Here is a 22,309-nt window from a genome sequence, read left to right as displayed (position 1 = left end):
TTTTACATATAGCATGAAATATAGCACACAATAAATTTGATACAAGATGGTTGTGAAGATAATTCTAGCTAGTACACAAGTCGTTCAGCAAAGGCAATAAAGACACGTAATTCATACGTCCAGAAACAAGTCATGCATTCTGGTTTTACTAGGATTACTTCCCATCCTTGGTCTTGTGGAACATAACCGTTATGGCCGTTGATAAGACAGCGTGTTGTAACGTCGTCAAAGGGACGAGGGTTACGTAATGTCCAACAGTCCCGTAACAATCTAAAAACTTCATTTCTTACCCCAATTACCGACTCCGTCACTTGTGGAAACGTTTTGTTTAATAGTTGTAGCCCGATGTTCTTGTTCTCACTTTGGTGAGAAGCGAACATTACTAATCCGTAAGCATAACATGCTTCTTTATGTTGCATGTTAGCCGCTTTTTCTAAATCACGAAGTCCAATATTCGGATATAATGAGTCAAAATAATTTCTTAGCCCATTGCGTAAAATAGCATTTGGGTTCCCCGCAATATATGCGTCAAAGTAAACACATCGTAACTTATGGATTTCCCAATGTGATATCCCCCATCTTTCGAACGAAAGCCTTTTATAAACCAAGGCATTCTTGGAACATTCTTCGAATGTCTTACAAACTGATCTCGCCTTAAATAGTTGTGCCGAAGAATTCTGACCGACTCTAGACAAGATTTCATCAATCATGTCTCCGGGTAGGTCTCTTAAAATATTGGGTTGTCTATCCATTTTGTGTTTTTATACTGTAAAATAGACAAGAGTTAGATTCATAAAAAAAAATACTTATTAATACAAGCAATTTTTACATATAACATAAAGCATAAGCACACTATATTACATATATTACACCACACGAATACAACTATCTTATTCCGACTCGCTTGTTTCTTCTTCTTCGGTTTTGGTTCGTTTTGCCAAGTTTCTAGGGATATATGATGTTCCCCTAATACGAGCCGTCGTTTTCCACATTGGTTTAGAAAAACCTGGTGGTTTAGAGGTTCCCGGGTCATTGTTACAACTTAAGGACTTCGGGGGTTGACGATACATATAAAGTTCATCGGGGTTGGAATTAGATTTCTCTATTTTTATGCCCTTTCCATTATTATTTTCTTTTGCCTTTTTAAATTCAGTTGGGGTAATTTCTATAACATCATCGGAATTCTCGTCGGAATCCGATTCATCGGAGAATTGGTAATCCTCCCAATATTTTGCTTCCTTGGCGGAAACACCATTGACCATAATTAACCTTGGTCGGTTGGTTGAGGATTTTCTTTTACTTAACCGTTTTATTATTTCCCCCACCGGTTCTATTTCTTCATCCGGTTCCGATTCTTCTTCCAGTTCCGATTCTTCTTCCGGTTCCGACTCTTCTTCTGGTTCCTCTTCGGGAACTTGTGAATCAGTCCACGAATCATTCCAATTTACATTTGACTCTTCATTATTATTAGGTGAGTCAATGGGACTTGTTCTAGAGGTAGACATCTATCACATAATATCAAACGCGTTAAGAGATTAATATATCACATAATATTCACATGTTAAAAATATATAGTTTCCAACAAAATTTGTTAAGCAATCATTTTTCAAGTAAACACGGTCGAAGTCCAGACTCACTAATGCATCCTAACAAACTCGATAAGACACACTAATGCAAAATTCTGGTTCTCTAAGACCAACGCTCGGATACCAACTGAAATGTCCCGTTCTTATTGATTAAAAACGTTCCATATTAATTGATTTCGTTGCGAGGTTTTGACCTCTATATGAGACGTTTTTCAAAGACTGCATTCATTTTTAAAACAAACCATAACCTTTATTTCATAGATAAAGGTTTTAAAAAAACTTTACGTAGATTATCAAATAATGATAATCTAAAATATCCTGTTTACACACGACCATTACATAATGGTTTACAATACAAATATGTTACAACAAAATAAGTTTCTTGAATGCAGTTTTTACACAATATCATACAAGCATGGACTCCAAATCTCGTCCTTATTTAAGTATGCGACAGCGGAAGCTCTTAATAATCACCTGAGAATAAACATGCTTAAAACGTCAACAAAAATGTTGGTGAGTTATAGGTTTAACCTATATATATCAAATCATAATAATAGACCATAAGATTTCATATTTCAATACACATCCCATACATAGAGATAAAAATCATTCATATGGTGAACACCTGGTAACCGACATTAACAAGATGCATATATAAGAATATCCCCATCATTCCGGGACACCCTTCGGATATGATATAAATTTCGAAGTACTAAAGCATCCGGTACTTTGGATGGGGTTTGTTAGGCCCAATAGACCTATCTTTAGGATTCGCGTCAATTAGGGTGTCTGTTCCCTAATTCTTAGATTACCAGACTTAATAAAAAGGGGCATATTCGATTTCGATAATTCAACCATAGAATGTAGTTTCACGTACTTGTGTCTATTTTGTAAATCATTTATAAAACCTGCATGTATTCTCATCCCAAAAATATTAGATTTTAAAAGTGGGACTATAACTCACTTTCACAGATTTTTACTTCGTCGGGAAGTAAGACTTGGCCACTGGTTGATTCACGAACCTATAACAATATATACATATATATCAAAGTATGTTCAAAATATATTTACAACACTTTTAATATATTTTGATGTTTTAAGTTTATTAAGTCAGCTGTCCTCGTTAGTAACCTACAACTAGTTGTCCACAGTTAGATGTACAGAAATAAATCGATAAATATTATCTTGAATCAATCCACGACCCAGTGTATGCGTATCTCAGTATTGATCACAACTCAAACTATATATATTTTGAAATCAACCTCAACCATGTATAGCTAACTCCAACATTCACATATAGAGTGTCTATGGTTGTTCCGAAATATATATAGATGTGTCGACATGATAGGTCGAAACATTGTATACGTGTCTATGGTATCTCAAGATTACATAATATACAATACAAGTTGATTAAGTTATGGTTGGAATAGATTTGTTACCAATTTTCACGTAGCTAAAATGAGAAAAATTATCCAATCTTGTTTTACCCATAACTTCTTCATTTTAAATTCGTTTTGAGTGAATCAAATTGCTATGGTTTCATATTGAACTCTATTTTATGAATCTAAACAGAAAAAGTATAGGTTTATAGTCGGAAAAATAAGTTACAAGTCGTTTTTGTAAAGGTAGTCATTTTAGTCGAAAGAACGACGTCTAGATGACCATTTTAGAAAACATACTTCCACTTTGAGTTTAACCATAATTTTTGGATATAGTTTCATGTTCATAATAAAAATCATTTTCTCAGAATAACAACTTTTAAATCAAAGTTTATCATAATTTTTAATTAACTAACCCAAAACAGCCCGCGGTGTTACCACGACGGCGTAAATCCGGTTTTACGGTGTTTTTCGTGTTTCCAGGTTTTAAATCATTAAGTTAGCATATCATATAGATATAGAACATGTGTTTAGTTGATTTTAAAAGTCAAGTTAGAAGGATTAACTTTTGTTTGCGAACAAGTTTAGAATTAACTAAACTATGTTCTAGTGATTACAAGTTTAAACCTTCGAATAAGATAGCTTTATATGTATGAATCGAATGATGTTATGAACATCATTACTACCTTAAGTTCCTTGGATAAACCTACTGGAAAAGAGAAAAATGGATCTAGCTTCAACGGATCCTTGGATGGCTTGAAGTTCTTGAAGCAGAATCATGACACGAAAACAAGTTCAATTAAGATCATCACTTGAAATAAGATTGTTATAGTTATAGAAATTGAACCAAAGTTTGAATATGATTATTACCTTGTATTAGAATGATAACCTACTGTAAGAAACAAAGATTTCTTGAGGTTGGATGATCACCTTACAAGATTGAAAGTGAGCTAGCAAACTTGAAAGTATTCTTGATTTTATGTAACTAGAACTTGTAGAATATATGAAGAACACTTAGAACTTGAAGATAGAACTTGAGAGAGATCGATTAGATGAAGAAAATTGAAGAATGAAAGTGTTTGTAGGTATTTTTGGTCGTTGGTGTATGGATTAGATATAAAGGATATGTAATTTTGTTTTCATGTAAATAAGTCATGAATGATTACTCATATTTTTGTAATTTTATGAGATATTTCATGCTAGTTGCCAAATGATGGTTCCCACATGAGTTAGGTGACTCACATGGGCTGCTAAGAGCTGATCATTGGAGTGTATATACCAATAGTACATACATCTAAAAGCTGTGTATTGTACGAGTACGAATACGGGTGCATACGAGTAGAATTGTTGATGAAACTGAACGAGGATGTAATTGTAAGAATTTTTGTTAAGTAGGAGTATTTTGATAAGTGTATTGAAGTCTTTCAAAAGTGTATAAATACATATTAAAACACTACATGTATATACATTTTAACTGAGTCGTTAAGTCATCGTTAGTCGTTACATGTAAGTGTTGTTTTGAAACCTTTAGGTTAACGATCTTGTTAAATGTTGTTAACCCAATGTTTATAATATCAAATGAGATTTTAAATTATTATATTATCATGATATTATCATGTATGAATATCTCTTAATATGATATATATATATACATTAAATGTCTTTACAACGATAATCGTTACATATATGTCTCGTTTAAAAATCATTAAGTTAGTAGTCTTGTTTTTACATATGTAGTTCATTGTTAATATACTTAATGATATGTTTACTTATCATAGTATCATGTTAACTATATATATATATCCATATATATGTCATCATATAGTTTTTACAAGTTTTAACGTTCGTGAATCACCGGTCAACTTGGGTGGTCAATTGTCTATATGAAACATATTTCAATTAATCAAGTCTTAACAAGTTTGATTGCTTAACATGTTGGAAACACTTAATCATGTAAATAACAATTTCATTTAATATATATATAAACATGGAAAAGTTCGGGTCACTACAAGGAGGTCGACACTCGTATGATGTTGGAAAGTTTGAAGTTTCTATCGCAACCGGTGTCTTCCGACATTTCTCCCGACCAATACGACTTGTTGATGCGAGCTAGGAGTGACATAGCGAAGAAGTATTCGAGCAAGTTTCCGAATCAAAATTAGTGTTTATTGTTTGTCATTTTTTTTTTATTTTTAGAAATTTGTAATGTTTTTTATTTTTTTTTTTTATTTTCTATTTTTAGGAATTTGTAATGTTTTTTTTTTTAATAATTTGTAATATTTTTTTATTAATAAAACATTTATTTTTAGGATTTCAATTGTTATATATAAGTTAATAATATATAAGTTTAATATAAAAAAATAAAGGTGAGATCAAGTGATGAGTACGTTATAGATGTTAGCAGTTTAGTGATTGATTAGTGATGAGAGGTAAGTGCTGATGTGGTGCTGATGTGATAGTGAGTTATTCCATGAGGGACCATGAGATAAGAAGAGAGACCAAATTCGCGTGTTTTTAAAAAAAAAAAAAAAAAAAAAAAAAAAAAACCAAACTGACGGTCCCCTCGTCCTTTTCCCAAAAATTTGAACACCGCCAGTCTTACAAGTTCTTTTATTCAAACAAAAAAGAAGACAAAAGCCTCTCAAAATCATCTTGCTGCCACTTTGTTCTACAAAATTTCACTATATTTGACCAAAAATCTTTTTAATCCATTGATTTATACGCTATCTTTCCATACTTTATAATTTTATATATTCAAACCAAGTTTCACTCTTTGTTTGTTGTTTGTATTCATAGATCCTAAACCCCATTTGATATTCTGTTTAATTTCAAGAACCCATCTCTCATATGCTAATTTCTTGAATAATCGTCTTGATTTCCGTACTCACTCGTTTAATTATTAAAAACAAGTTTCGATATTTCCGTTGATTGTACTACGCATAGATCCTAAACCCCATTTGATATTTTGTGTAAATTCAAAAACCCATTTCGAGTATGCAAATTTCTTGAAAATTTGTTAACAGTTTGTTTTGGGTTATTGAAATCAGATGGTTGGAAATGGTGATGTAAAGGTTAGTAATAATAAGAAATCTTATTATTCAAGATTACTTGTAGATATAACTTGTAAATTGGGTGGTTCTTCATTTAGAGATCTTCAATCTTCAGACCCAGTAATAATGTCACCTGCTGCTGCTGCTACTTCATCTTCTTCGGTTACTATTGTTCATTCATCATCAAAATCCCCCTTTTCCGGCCTTGTTATTTGTGTCACCGGTTTATCAAAAGGTAACTCATTTTCCAGATTTAAATATTTAATATTAATTCAATTTATAACATGCTAATGTCTGTATTTTGAAATGTTGCCACTTGTGTATTAAAATAAAATTTTGTATTGTGCATAGAATGTATTCACTTGATTACAATGGTTGATATGTATCAGTGGTACAAACATAAACGTTTACATAATTCTCGTTATTACAGGAAAAAATAGTAAGTGTGTTAATGTTGAAAATTTATACCGACCCGTTTGACTAAATAGTCATAAGGCATCAATGGTTTAGGTTTTGAAAGAGGATGTTATCGTTGTTTAGGAATTCGAAGATACTATGATCTTTTGAATAACTTTATGTATTTATGTATAATTTACCTCATGATGTTAATTTACAGAAGCAAGAAAACAAGTGATGGAGGCAACAGAGAGATTGGGTGGTCAATACAGCCCACATTTGCATCCTCGTTGTACCCATTTGGTGGTCCAGATATCCTTTTTTCTTTTATCATATTGATATTGATGATATAATGATACTAATACTAATATTACTAATGTTTTCTCTACATTACCTGCTACTTTGTGTACCAATCTTATGTGCAATGTAGTTAATGGATCCATTTTAGTTTTTAAATAGGGTCTTAGTTAGTATGGCCTTGAAAGTCAAATGCATATATTTTTGTTGAACTGAAGGAACACAATTTTTTTATGTGGATCACTTAACGCATATCTACAGCTGTGGTGGACGAAAATTTGAGCATGCATTGAAGCATGGAGCCACAAATGGTCTCTTTATTGTCACCCTTGGGTGGTTTGTGGATAGCGTTAGAAAAAATGGTAAACATTCGTCGTATTATAGTAGTATAACATTTGGGTTATTGGATAAAGCGGCGACTTAGTATTATCTGATTCGAGTAGCCATGTCTTTTTTCACCAAAAAAGTTCATAAGTTTCAAACTTTCAAAATCTTTAAAGTTTCAAAATAATCATGTCAACTGATAAAGTAGCGGGTTACATGTAAGTAAGTAAGATCATGTTTTTTGTGTGTGTTGCCCAGAAACCGGTTATCTCCAGAAAGTTTTCAAGATTATCTTCTTCACATCAATCTTTTTTTTTTATAAAAACTTGTTTACCGTTTTATGCAACAACCCCTGTAACATATACTAACTGAGTAACTGTTTTAAGTAGTGTTTTGAGTTAATAGTATATATATTTTTTTAATATGGTTGGTCAGTGAGATTGAGTGAAGCCCTTTACGTTGTAAAAAGTGTTGGAGAAAATCGTATGCCCAAGGATGATTTGAACATGCTTACTGGTGGGAATTCGTGTCTTCCTGTTGCCGTGCTTGAAAATGCTAAACAACAACCAAACACGACTGATAAATCAAGATTATTTTCATCAGAGGAAGAGCTTAAAAGAAGAGGCTCTGTTTTTTCGGGGCAGTCTTTTTATGTTGACCCGGAAGTGTCTGCTGAGCTGCAAAATAAGGTACAGTTGATTTTCCTATTATATTTCAAGGTGTATTTTCGGACATTTTTTTCATGTATATTTTTCATTATAATACTAAGATAGAAATCTTTGTTTGTTTCATAAGGAAGTTAAGGGGATGTTTGGATATGAAATTGATCATGTGATATCGAATAATGAGATAAGATAATCAAGCTTAACAAAATGAGCTATAGAAAGTAGTTTTCTGCAAGCTTGTAAAAGTCGCGAGTCATGGACGAGTCGGGTACGAGTCGGGCGTTGACCAACGTTGACGAGTCGGGTACGATTCGGGCGTTGACCAATGTTGAATTTTAGCAATAAACAAATTAAACATATATGTATTACATATAAGTATATATCAAGCATAAAATATAAATAAACAGGCACAAAATGTAATTCTAAAAAATCAAAATTATGACCAACTTTGACCGATTCAGCCCGACTTTTTAGCATTGACTGACATGTTGGGCGTTTTTGGGCGAAACGGGACGGGTTAGTCGATAAACCGATGCGTCAGCCAACTTTTATAACAGTGGTTTTTTTTATGGATTCGGAGTTGTAAACTTGTAATAGTCAGACATTGAGCCATTTGAGTGTTGAACAAGTGCTGATTATCTGAATTAAATAGATAAAATGACCAAAAGGACAATTTTGTGGAAAAAAAGTTGAGACAGTGTGTGAGTTGAAATAATCTTTCAAATTATGTTAGAAATAGGAGCTATTATTTTGCGCAAAATCCGTTGCTTTATACACAAAATGGAGAATCAGTTTCAAAATGCAAATTCTAACCGTTTGTTATTTGAATCTTTGGTGTGTTATATTGCTTTCTATTTTGGGTTATATGTATATGAATAAATAGTCTCTCTAGTTCATTTGCAATGCTGAAATAATGAAATTTAATCTAAATTGGGTTTAACTTATATCGATGAAATTTGGTTCCAGTAGGTAGTTGAAGCGGCTTTCGGACAAGGTAGTTCTATAGTAGATCAATGGTTGCTCGGTCACAATGTTAGTCATGTGGTATGCGAGGAATCATCCGTTCGAAAGTATCTTGGTCATTCCAACTATCTTGTTACAGTAAGTTACAGCTCACTGATTCAAAGTATTTTTTAATTTTATGCTTTGCATTAGAGATAGGAAGATATGCATATCAAATAATGGGTAAAACACAGGTTTAACATCATAAAGCTTAATCTTTACCAGAGATTGAAACGAGTAGGGTGGATTTGGTTTGGTTGACCCGCACACGCTTTCTTGTCCGTTTTGTGTTTTTTTATTGTGTGTGATCTAAGGTTGCAGCACTCGGAATTACTCGCCTAGTACTCGACGTGTACTCGTTTTTCCGAGCCAAGTAATTAAACTCGGTTAAAGTTGGTCAAACTCGGTCAAAACTTGGTCAAACTCCGGTAAACTTGGCTTCACTCTGAAAGCGATCAAAACTTGGTCAAAGTTTTGCCTAAACTTGGGATTACTTGGAAAACCGGTCAAATCAGTAAAAACTCGGTCAAAATCGTTCAAAGTCAAACTAGGTCAACTTCCGAGTACTCCCTAAAAAGTCTTGACTGAGAACTCCCTATGTAGTGAGATTTGTTGATTAGCATTAGCGTTAACATAAGAATGATTTTAGAAAGATATTAGTAGATCATAAGCTGTTTCACTAATGAGTGAAGTACGTGAATCAGCCTCTGTGGGTTCTGAAGACCGTGAAGGAGACAAGACCACAGAGACTCGTTCATTTATCTGCTGACCTGGCACGTCAGATCGGAATGATGCTTGATAATGCTCAAGGTGGTACTGATCAAAAGGTATAAACAAGTTCCTTTGTCTGCTTCAAATTCTTACCTAGAAGCAAAACACCATATCTTTTGCTTACATATCGAGATTATATATTTTTAGGATAATTATGCCGCCAATGGTCCTCAAGATGTACAAACTCCTAGAATCAATTCAAACAATGAAGAAAATCAAAATGTTGTAAACCTCGCCAAAAAAGGCGTTAGAAATCGGCGTAGTCGCCGCATGCAGGTAATAATATCCACTCTATTTTGAGATAAAACGCCTAGTTTTTTCCCCCCCTGATTCGTGCAACCAATTTGATTAAATTCCGGTTATGAACACAGACATGTCAAGAACCAATAAAACCATTGACACCAACGACCCTTCTCGATTTAATCTGCTGGTCAATTTCTGAGCCTTCATCAAGCGCTTCTGTTTACACCGACTCATGCGTCGACAAAAATGAAGATGGGAAAGAACTGGATGCGTCTTTTGTGAACAACTCACGACCACTTTCAGAAATGTGATTAACCTGCTTCTTTGTATATTCATTTTACATATATTTTTTTTTTTATATTTATCGTTTATTTTTGTTTTTCTGACCAGTGAGAAGAATGAATTGGTTTTCAAGAACCATTTTCTTACCATACTGTTCCCTATGGACCGGTTTTCGGAGATGGGCCCTTGTTCAAGGACGTTTTTTAGTGATACAGGGTTCACTTGTTTGCAATTGTTGGATCTTATCTATACTTTTTACCAGGTAACAAATAGTTATCTTTAGTGACTATCTTTTGTTCATCAAGTTTAGAGGTGGTACAACCGAACCAAACCGGGCTATTTCGGTCGGTTCCTCTGTCCACAATTTGACAGATTCTCACTCTTTGGTTCGGACATGACGGCACCGAACCCGAACATAACACCAAAAAGTACCGGACCGAAACTATATGGTCTGGTCCTCGGTCTGACTTTCTGCTACAATTTGGGACTCGAGACGGAACCAAACCGAATTAGTTTGGTCAATACAACGCAATCTATGATACGTGCAGGGGCGGAACATAAGGTATTCCAAAGGGGGCGTCCGTCCCCCCTGGATTTAACGGGAAAAAAATGTACACTAAAATTTTTTTTTTATACCAAAAAATAAGGTTTTTTTTAGTGTTTGCCCCTGCTGACAATGAAAAATTTATTAAATTTTTAGACTCGCCCCCTCTGTAGTCGGGTTCAAGTTCCGCCACTGGTTACGTGTGAAGTTGGATTGGGGTTGACATGAATTTCTTTAACTTATATTTAATAAATAATTAATGTGTTATTCTAAAAGTTATATATTTTTTTAAAATTTTGTTGGTTTTATAGGAGAATATGTCTAAAATGGAAGTTGAGTTGGCTATTCATACTGATTCAAGGCATGCTGATAGGCTGCGATCGTTATATGCAAGCAAAGAAGCTGCAGAGTGTGGTTTTGTTGAGATCAAAAGGATTGAGTTCTTAGGGAGCCGTAAAAGCTTCGAAATGCTAAAACGTGTTCCTGGTGATAATAACAGTAATGTCTATGAGCTGTTGACCCGAGCATAGTGCAGCCAATACTCGTCTTAGTTGATGATTATATGAGCATTGAGGATCCCGGTTAACCCAGTCGGTGTCTATAATGCTGCTTAGTCCCTTTATCGATATAGGTGGGACCCACCGTTAGAGATGAGCCGGTGTGTTTGACTATACAATACGGGTTCGACCCTAGTATTAATGGATGTTTTTGCATAGTTGATAAAGGTAGGCTGTTTGATCATGCAAAGGAGACGTTTGACCTTATGCAGTTCTATACAAGATGTACTTCGTATTTGTCTGGTTAGTTGTTTTTTGGTTAATTGTTTTTAATCTTATGAAACTTTAAGTGTAAACTTGTAAATATATGTGTTTGTTTTTTGTTGTACAAGTTTAGAAGTTTTTGATGCATTATATGTTTTCAAGACATTGAAGTTTACGTTTATATTTTACGGAGAAGTTAACTTGTTTAAAACCGTCACAAGATTGCTAGTGGTTAGGCGTCCATATTTTTTTACTTCTATATACTAAAAGATGCGATGGTGAAATGACAAAAAAGCCCCATGTCTACTGTTCATCAGCAGGGGCCATGGTTAAATGACAACAAAGCTCCTGTTTACTGCTCATCGGCAGGGGTAATCTTGTAAGCTTTGGTTGAAAGATGTAACGTACTTCAAAGATTATCTCTTCAGATTAGTTAATACGTGGATTCTGTTTCCGAATCTTTCAATATGTTTTTTCCAAGACTACTACTATTGCTAACATAGTAGGCAAAGTGCATTTAATCGGATGGTATGACTCCCATCTCGATCCGGTGTGAGCTTCGTCTAGAGCTAGGCATCCAGTCGTGTAGGAAGACTCACCCTAGCCACTATAGCGACCCCTGCGGTATGTGTGAGTAAAGATTTTCCTTGGTGATCCAAAGGAACAAGTACGAGTTACTGCGGACCGGCTTCCCCTATTAGTACTAAAGATGCGATGGTGAAATGACAAAAAAGCCCCATGTCTACTGTTCATCAGCAGGGGCCATGGTGAAATGACAACAAAGCCCCTGTTTACTGCTCATCAGCAGGGGTAATCTAGTAAGCTTTGGTTGAAAGATGTAACGTACATCAAAGATTATCTCTTCAGATTAGTTAATACGTGGATTCTGTTTCCGAATCTTTCAATATGTTTTTTTCCAAGACTGCTACTATTGCTAACATAGTAGACAAAGTGCATTTAATCGGATGGTATGACCCCCATCTCGATCCGGTGTGAGCTTCGTCTAGAGCTGGGCATCCAGTCGTGTAGGAAGACTCACCCTAGCCACTATAGCGACCCCTGCGGTATGTGTGAGTAAAGATTTTCCTTAGTGATCCAAAGAAACAAGTACGAGTTACTGCGGACCGGCTTCCCCTATTAGTACTAAACTCGCTTCAAGCTTAGTTAGTCAAAGAATCTGGAGATAGGTTCACCTGTCGATTTTGGCGGACCGTGCTCCACCCCGGTGAACTCATGCGGTTCCGACGTGCTAGAGGCTAGAGGAGAATCCTTTCACAGTCCGTAGGACCAACACCATTCGAAGGTGACGGCCCACCCAGCCTAGAACAATTATGTTTGACTAGGCTTACACACATTTGTGACGTCATGCTAAGACGTCTTTGTTTATTTTTATTTTTGTAAGTTTTAGTTTTAGAGTGGAACAATTTTCCGTAACAACGTACGTACCCTTCTTTCCGCTCGTTCTTACTAAAGTCTTAGACTCACTAGCAACACATCTTCATCTTGAGGTTGTCATGCAGTGGGTTAAACATACTTGCCCCGAATAATCTGAATGCAGAATCGCTACCATCTGAACAGGGAAAAGCTTGATCCGTTTACATGTTTTTAGTCGGCTTGCTTAATTTCGATACTAGTGGCGTAACTCGTATTAATTATTGTGTTTCCCTATTTCAATTCCAAGTTTGTTCATTTGTTTTTTCATGATCATTCCCTTGCAACAAAGACGAAAAATCATACTATAAATATTTTTAAATGATAAAAATGTTTCAAATTATAAACAACTTTTTTTATGATTTAAAAAGTTGACCATTCCAAAGTAGAAAATTTGATATAGTTGACTACCATGTACCCTTCTGGAGTATTGTAGAAACATTTATTTTGTCATGGTGTGTGGAATATAAATGAAATGGCTGGTGACTAACATAAAAAGGATTCAAAACCATCTTTGAATTTTGTTATAAAAACTTTGATTGATGGAGATTAAAGAACCAAAAACAAATAAAAACTATAGTTGATTTTTTGTTTTTACATTGGGTTCAACTTCTACTGTGAACAAAAATAATGATGCATACTTAAATATGTACCTGAAATGCTTACGTCATTTCTATAGCACAATCACCTCATCTTCTTCATCTTCTAAATCACACTGGCTTCATTTAATCCGTACCGCAATTTCCCAAAACAACTTGCGGTTCGGAAAAGCAGTTCATGCTCTTATCGTAACACACGGACCCACCACATCTGACCGGTTTCTAACCAACAATCTAATCAACATGTACTCAAAATGCGGCGAGTTACATTTCGCTAGACGTTTATTTGACATAACGCCTAAACGCGATATCGTTACATGGAATTCAATCTTAACAGCTTACGCTTCGTGTTGTGAGTCTAATTCGAGTAACGTACAAGGGGGTTTAAAACTTTTTAAGAAGCTTGTTACATTGTCTAACGTTTTGTTATCGAGTTTGACTTTTGCGCCGGTTTTGAAGTTATGTTTGATGTCAGGGTATGTATGTGCTTCAAAATGTGTACACGGGTATGTTATTAAATTTGGGTTGGATCTGGATATGCTTGTTTCTGGTGCTCTAGTGAATATTTATATCAAGTTTGGTAGATTAAGCGACGCAAGGACGATGTTTGCTGACATGGCGGAACATGATCGCGATGTTGTGTTGTGGGACATGATGATGCGAGCGTACATAAAGAGTGGACTTCGAGAGGAAGCGTTGCGTTTTCTTCTAGATTTTCATAAAAGTGAAATTGGACATCCGGATATTGACATTTTGCGATACGTATTTAGTTGGTTTAATGAGGATTTTGTAACAAACGGGACGTATAATGAGCAATTAAAAGCGCAATTACAAGCGTACGCTATTAAATTATGTTTTATGAACGACGAATTTGATCACATGATAGTTTTATGGAATAAAAATGTTTCCTGGTATTACAAATCTGTTGCTACTGCAGTGGAAAATGGTGATCTAAGATTTGGTGAACAGATACATGGGATGATTTTGAAAACAGGTTTTCATATAGATGTTAATGTTTCGAACTGTTTGATTAACATGTACTTAAAGATGGATGACTTTAAATCGGCCACAAAAGTATTATTTGAAATGGAAGAATCTGATAGTCTTTCATGGAATTTTTTGATAACTGCGTACGCACAAAGTGGTTTGAAGGAAGAATTTGTTGAATTGTATAAAAAGATGTTAGATAAAAGCATAAAACCAGATGAGATTACATTAGCAACCATGGTTAAAGCGTGCGGGTTTGTAAAAAATCGAACACTTGGGACGCAAGTTCATGGGTATGTTTTGAAATGTGGGTTTAATCAAGATTTATATCTTGGTTGTACCCTCGTTGAAATGTATATTAAATGCGAAGAATTGGAGGACTCGCACAAAGTTTTTGAAGAAATCGAGTATCCAGATAACGTTGTTTGGACTTGTTTGATCTCGGGATGCGTAGAAAATGGAGACGAGGATCATGCTTTTTTGATGTACGATAAAATGAGGCGATCGGGTGTGTCGCCCGACGAGTATACTTTTGCGAAGTTGATTAAAGCGTGTTCTAACTTAACTGCATTAGAACAAGGTAGACAAATACATGCTGATGTAATCAAGTTCAGTCGTACTTCAGATACTTTTGTCTGCACTTCACTTATAAACTTTTACGCCAAATGTGGCGTTATAGAAGAATCGTATCAGTTGTATAACAGAGCCCGCGTTCAAAGTATTGCTCTCTCGAACGCTATGTTGATGGGGTTAGCTCAATACGGAGATGGCCAAAAAGCGCTTGAACTTTTCGACAATTTAAAATCCGATAGGAATATTTTACCAGATCGAGTAACGTTTATTGGCGTGTTAACAGCCTGTGCTAACTCTGGTTTAGTTTCAGAAGCTTATAAGTATTTTAACTCAATGAGTACAGATTATGGTATAGAACCAGATATCGAGCACTACTCGTGTCTTGTAGATGGTCTTAGCCGAGCGGGACATGTTCAAGAAGCTGAGAAACTTATTGCGTCGATGCGTTTTGAAGTTTGTGGTTCGATGTATAGGACCTTGCTTGGTTCTTGTTGGTTTCGAGGGGATATGGAAACGGGAAAACGTGTAGCGACGAAACTTTTGAAATTGGAGCCGTTTGATTCATCGACTTATGTACTGTTGTCAAATAGTTATGCTGCTTGTAAGCAATGGAGTGATGTGGCTGATGTTAGAAAGGTTATGAAGAGCAAGAATGTAGAAAAGGTCCCGGGGTTTAGCCGAATCGATGTAAAATATGTAGCGAATGTGTTCGTTGCAGATGATAGAATGCACCCGCAACGCGAAATGATATACGATAAGTTGAAGGATTTGATGAATATGATTAGAGAAGATAGATACATTGAAGATGCAGAACATGTATAGCTTGACTGTATAAAAATTGTACTTCACATATGTAATGTATGTAGTGCTGTAAACGACGTCCGTTGTGTCCCTTGTGACGCCTGTTGCGGCATATTGGTGAGTAGCCCGTCTCGACCCCGTCCCGTCTTCTAATAAGTCAGTCAACGGTTAAAAGTCGAGTCAAATGCAGGAAAGGTCGGGTCAACGCCAGTCAAAAGTAAAAAATTCGGTTAAAATATGTCAAAAGTCGGTCAAATCGCTCAAAATTGACGCGATCTAGTGTTACCTTTTTGTATTATATTAACGATAATAACCAGTGATGTTTGACTGCTCAAAAACCTCCCTAAAAGTGTAATTCTGTTGTTGGATGATTACATCTTTATAATACACAGATACAGTTTTCTTTTAAAATTTGTTTAATTCCATATTCCAAACTACCCACTAATCTCTATGCCCTTGCAATGTACAAGTACAAGCATATCATTTTTTTTCCTTGTATTTTCGATTTTACGATGTTACAGTTTTTTTATGGTGTCAAAAAACTTTTTATATCTTTTTGGTTATTGATCAATATATTACAACTCGAAGCAGCCCCGGTTGAGGTTCGGAGTAGTCAAGGCCTTCTTCCTCCAAAAGATATCTTTGGATAGCAGCAGGAAGCCTTGCAGGAGTGCCGGTCCCTTTGTTGTGGTGACCCGTTCCAACACATATGTACACCTGCAGCGGCTGGTCTGCTGACCAGGCAATGTTACTCAGGGTCATAAGATCTCTTTCCAGGACATGAATGGTTCAGTTATGTGTAGCCTGTGAAGATCGATTATCCCTGCATATTTGGACCAAATGGATTCCTGCAGCAATAATACAAATATCTAAATAAAATGGCTTAGGAGGGCTAACACATGAAAATACACTTCGGGTAACTTTCAACGTGTTTGTCACATTGAGTGCGTATGATCAAAATCTTTATGTCAAACAACAACCTATATTGAACAAAGTTCCAACAGTTACTTTATCTTGGCTGAAGAATAAAAGCAAACATTTGACAAAGCTGATTCTGCTTTGAAAGCAAATGAACTTACATACTCGATTTGTCATTGTCAGATTCCACAAGGTCAAAAATGTCTATTCGGGAGTACTCGGTCGGGACTTTTTAGTGAGTACTCGGCAACTCGTGAAGTAATCAGATGTTGACAAAGTTTGACTTTGACCAAGTTTGACTTTCCATTTTCCCGAGTTTTGACCGATTTTTTGAGTAATCACGAGTTTTTGCCGAGTTTGACCGAGTACTCCCCGAGTAGCAAAAACCGTGTACTCGCAGAGTAATTCCGAGGTAGAGATGCGTTTATCTGCTATTTTAATCATAGGGTACAAACCTCTGATAGTAAAAAGATTCTTGGGCATTTTCATGAGCAGCCTTCATTTGCATATTGTGCAATTGTCCTTTTACACTCAGTTCCTTGGTTAAAGTCTTGTGGCCGACAAGGTAAGCCTGCCGTGCCTATTTTTAAGGCAGTAATACAGTGCATACAAAAATTTAAATAAACAGTAGATAAAATAACAGTAAATATGGCATATGACACTTATAATCTTGAGAGTCCAGTACTTATAACACAACCAGGTTATCAGATTCAAGTCTAGATCACTTCCTAACACATACAATTCTAACTTGAAATTCATCTCATATCATACTCGGCATGTAGCTTCGAAATTGTTATAAAAATAGTAGAAAATATTGGATATTCTCAATACCCTAACGTAATTCTTCTTTTTACTACAATGTTCTTCCGTTTTATATTTCAGTAAAGAGACATGGAATAATGATGAAAGTGGATCATCCATTGTTTATAATTACACAATCTGATTACTATGCTAATGTGTGATGCTTTTAGATCCTTTCCTACATCTCAATCTTATAGACAATTTGATTATTGAGAAATAAAAAAACATAATAGCACAAGCATAAATTATACCTGTTCAAAGTATGCATTGCGTAGGCGTGCATGATCACGAGCTTCACCCTGCATTTCAGAGTACATATTTGCTGTGATCTCGACAAAGTTAAAGTGCGTAGACACAAGCCATTTCATCAAACAAATTTATTTAACTACAAGTTTTTCATCGAAGAAATTACCGACTGCGTCCCCAGTTTCTAGCCATACAGGAGCAGAACGGCTTGAACTCCGGTTGACCATCCTCTCCCCATAACCACCACCACCACCATAACCGTTTGACAAAGTGTGGGACCCTCTACTTGATTCAATGGTGGAAGTCGGAGAATGAGTTCGATCGTACTTCCAAATGCTTGAGTCTTGGGATGCCATTTTTCTAACTGCAGAAGCAAAATCTGTAGCTCCTAAAGAATGATAAGAGTTAACACTTTTCAGCTGATCACGTGGAGAAAATGTTGGCACGTTATTTCGATTCTCGGTATGAGGGAGCGCGGGAAAATCGAGAGCACTGCGATTTGGAGCAGAAAATGCCTTGGAGTTTAGATTCTGGTTCAGACCATTATCAACATCAAGCTGCAGTAATAAAAATATTCAATTATGTGTATATACTACTACTCTTGCACTAGAATCAAACTTGCAAAGATTTAAACAAAATATTCTTTGTGTGGATAATGAGAACATGCAAATAGTGCTACAACTAGAGTGTGTTATAATTTCATTGTATAACAGGCTGCACAAAAAAAAAAAAAAAAAATTGTATTCTGAGATTTTTAATAAACTAGTTTTAAATAGAACTAAACAATTTATCAACAGCATTATTTAACAGTTATCTTATTTCAAAATGTTAACACTGAAATGTAGATTAAAAGTATTTCTAATGAAGAAATCAAGTAGATTAAATCGTGTAATTTAAACCAAATCGACCCACAAGATGGAACGGCAGGACATACCTCGAGCTGATTAATCATCTCAACTGTCAAATTCAAGTCACATCCATTAGCATAATAAACTTTTGCAAGACTTTCAGCTGTAAAACCTGGAAATCGAGAAGCCAAATAGTCGAGAGAATTTACTTCTGTACCGTCCATCTGCTGCTGCTCATTGATGATGTCATCAACGTACCCTTGCCCAGAACCACCATTATAAAAAGGCCCATCTAAGATTCTGTTAACTAACTGATCGTCATGCATATCCCACCGCTTAGCAGACGATAGTTGAAAGTTAGCAGCAGATCCATTTTCTCCATATTCTGGAAGTGAATACCGCATCTTCTCAGCTATGGACAAATTTGAAAAAGAAATGCTATTGATTCCTTGAGATTGTTCTTCTCGCACAACTTTGAAATCGGGAGTGATGTCATCGGGTAGTTGGTGACGCCAGAATTGGAGGGCCTCGTCATCTGAATTATTCGACACGTATGACTCTGACCTATTCAGTATTGATTTCTCGGGTTTTGAGGTACCAAAATTGCTAAAATCTGAAGATGTGTCTGCAACATTTGTGTTTCCAGGTGGTGATCTTTAGAGCTAATGGGACGAATTCTGCAGCATCTGGATTTAAACTTTTCGCTTTTCCTGTTGCACTAAGCGTTCTGTCAATGGAAGAAGCCCCTCTATTGAGCAGGCTCATTCTTGTTCAGTTGTTCGCGATAACAAAATAAAACGAATTAAAAAGCATACGATGGAACTCTAAAATCAAAGCTGCTGGTTGCAGCTGGCGTTACCCGTATCCTGCAAAGCAGATATTTCAGATTGCAGATTAACTCAAATGAACTCGAAAATAGTTATCATTATAATCAACAAGCAATGAGATTCATACACAAATCTTTATAATAAATCACTATTGTTCAGGACAAGCTATTATTATTATCATTAACCCCATGGGGTGGCTAGGTGGTAAGATGCTTAGAAAGTTCCAAAGGACCCAGGTTCAATCCCCAACTGCTACACTTTAGGAAGCTTGCCTTTCAAATAAATAAATAAATAAATAAATAAATAAATAATAAATAATAATCATTATTAAATAGTATGATAGAATGATAAAAAGTGATTGATATCTATATCCAACTCACTTCCTAACTAAAACGTGCAATAACTAATATCAATAACATTTAACAACTCACTGAATTTAACCTATATATATATATATATATATATATATATATATATATATATATATATATATATATATATATATATATATATAAAACGCAAATAATCACAATTTCACACATTTCTGATTCATCAACATTAACAGATCTCGAAATTGAGTCCAAAAACATAACAATGAACACAAATTCACAAGATCTGATGATTAAATAAACTGTATGTACTGAATAATAACAATAACTATCATCATAATCATTAATTTTTACCTTTGCGTACCTCGATGATTGATGAGACCATACGAAATCGATTCATTACCAATTGAATATAGATACAGATACATTTATTATATGTAGACACGAGTTTTAGATATATGAATTGAAATTGAAATTAGTATAAAAAGTATGTTTGTGCGTTAACCTGAGGGTGGTGTTGTGTGAGAGCCATGTGTTTATTGTTGGTTAACGAGTGTTTAAATTATGAGCAGGTACGTACCACAAAATTTGAGAGATTAAAGAGAAGCTTTATCTATCCATCTATCTACAGTTCCGTACACGTTGACATGAGATTAACACTTGAACTCAAGTTTTGTTGACGGAGAGCTAGCTGGGTGTCCTTGTTACTGCGAGTAGCTAAATTTGATTGAAAAAATGAGATAAAAGTTACAAATAAATGACATTTTTATGAGTTATATAAAGCTCGAAAATTAAGATATTATTATTAAGGTAATTATTTTTTATTTTTCATAATGAAATGATAATGCCATAATTATATATTAATTTAATTAAAAAAAATAATACGAAATTTTTAAGGAAATATTAATTTCTCCTAAATTGTAATTTTAATTTTCTAAATTTTTTTTAAAAACATGTACAACTCTGTAAATACTTTATTATTATTATTTTTAAGCAAACTTTATTACTATTATTTATTATTATAATTATAATTATTTATTATTATAATTATAATTATAATTATTTATTGTTATAATTATAATTATAATTATAATTATAATTATAATATTATTATTATTCAAATATGAGTATTATTTACGAAATTAATTACGATACATATGAATGCGAAATACATATCTCAATAAAATGTTGTAATGTAAACTTTTATGATAGGAAAAATAGTAATTGTGATAAAAATTTGGGAAATGGTGGTGAGATAATGAATATAGTTCATTTATTCAGACCAAGTTAAGTACGTCAATATGTTTGTGAAAATAACGACATGTTTCTTAGTCAGAATCTGCGATTTCACGCGTCATTAAACTAAATGACTTTATCATTTAAATTCACTTAATACTTAAAACATATCATTAAACTGTTTCGTTTAAACAAATCAGTGATTCTACAGGTCATTTCACTAGTAATAAATTGAATGTTAAAATTTTTACAAAAGAAACTATTTTTTTTAAAAAGAAAAAATAATAAAACATATTTTAATAATAACAACAATAATCATAATTACAATTGATTTGTAATATATTAAAAGTTATATGATTGATTACTAATAAGTAAAAAGTTAAACACTAATAAGTTAATAACTAGTTTATTTATAATGAATAAAAAATTATGTGGTTGATTTGTAGTAAATGAGAAAGTAGCTATTCGCAATTTTTGTGTTTCGGTTTCTGTTTTGTCGAGAGCAGGGGCAGATTAATGTGGGGACCGGAGGGGGTGCCCGCCCCCAGTAGATTTTTAATTTTCAAGGTAAAAATTTTGATTTTTTTGACTTCGCCTCCGGTGGATTTTTTTTTGCCCCAAAAACCTCCGCAATTTTCCTAAAAATTCTATTTTTTGCCTCAAAACCTCCATATTTTGGCAAAAAGTACTACGATATGAAATTTTTTATTTTTTTTTTGTCTCCGGTGAAAAAAATCATGGATCCGCCACTGGTCGAGAGTAAGAACCCAAATGCCCCGTGACGTATATTGATGATTGGTAAAAAAACCATATAATAAAATATAAAAAACTATATATATATATATATATATATATATATATATATTTATATGGTACCATTTCCATGAGAACATTCTCACATGTATATTTGGTGAGAACAATTCTAGACCACATAATTTTGAATTTTCATATTAATTATAATTAAATTGTAAAAAATATATAAAGGGTAAATGGGGAAATAAACATCACAAATCAGTTTTTTAAATACGGAGCATAATTAATTCAATGATCACTCTTCTTTTAGTATATTCATTAACTGTAGTCGGCCTTTATTCGGTAACCATCATCTTGACCAACATGAATATCCTTTGTCATCATGTTAACATCATAGCCAACGATTCATTTGATCATTTAAATTTCTACTATACATCAAATTCGATATTTTAGATGTCACTGATGACTCTTCAAATGTCGAAATCTATGTGTTTATGATTCCTTAGTGCTTGAGCATCCATATTTTTGCATCCTGATTGTCTCCATTCGTTGTATTCGTTTACATATTTGTGGATGTGTGTGATACATCCATATTTAATTCTTAGTTTTATCAACTTGTCATGTGATAAGTAATGAAATTTAATGAAAAAGATGCATCCT

The 22,309-nt window shown here is 34.3% G+C and overlaps 1 protein-coding gene and 2 pseudogenes across 2 annotated transcripts; 2 read left to right on the top strand and 1 right to left on the bottom strand.

The window, feature by feature from the left end:
• Window positions 1-5,944: 5,944 nt before the first annotated feature.
• On the top strand, window positions 5,945-11,387 carry LOC139898243 (uncharacterized). 2 transcript variants are annotated; one of them, XM_071880974.1, is made up of 10 exons: window positions 5,945-6,250; window positions 6,635-6,724; window positions 6,969-7,070; window positions 7,468-7,721; window positions 8,667-8,798; window positions 9,404-9,526; window positions 9,618-9,746; window positions 9,842-10,020; window positions 10,104-10,257; window positions 10,851-11,387. In XM_071880974.1, exons 1-10 carry the CDS (start codon window positions 6,013-6,015, stop codon window positions 11,067-11,069), a joined length of 1,620 nt encoding a protein of 539 aa, XP_071737075.1. In that variant the 5' UTR covers window positions 5,945-6,012; the 3' UTR covers window positions 11,070-11,387. The 2 variants fall into 2 exon arrangements, with proteins under 2 accessions (XP_071737075.1, XP_071737074.1); XM_071880973.1 differs by having other exon boundaries at window positions 6,632-6,724.
• Window positions 11,388-13,378: 1,991 nt separating this feature from the next.
• LOC139901811 (pentatricopeptide repeat-containing protein At4g33170-like) lies at window positions 13,379-15,844 on the top strand (annotated as a pseudogene).
• Window positions 15,845-15,983: 139 nt separating this feature from the next.
• LOC139898242 (polyadenylate-binding protein-interacting protein 7-like) lies at window positions 15,984-20,375 on the bottom strand (annotated as a pseudogene).
• Window positions 20,376-22,309: the final 1,934 nt, after the last annotated feature.

Source organism: Rutidosis leptorrhynchoides, chromosome 3 (assembly GCF_046630445.1).
Source record: "Rutidosis leptorrhynchoides isolate AG116_Rl617_1_P2 chromosome 3, CSIRO_AGI_Rlap_v1, whole genome shotgun sequence".
In the NCBI taxonomy this organism is placed as follows: Eukaryota; Viridiplantae; Streptophyta; class Magnoliopsida; order Asterales; family Asteraceae; genus Rutidosis; species Rutidosis leptorrhynchoides.
This window is presented reverse-complemented; position numbering and strand designations above follow the sequence as displayed.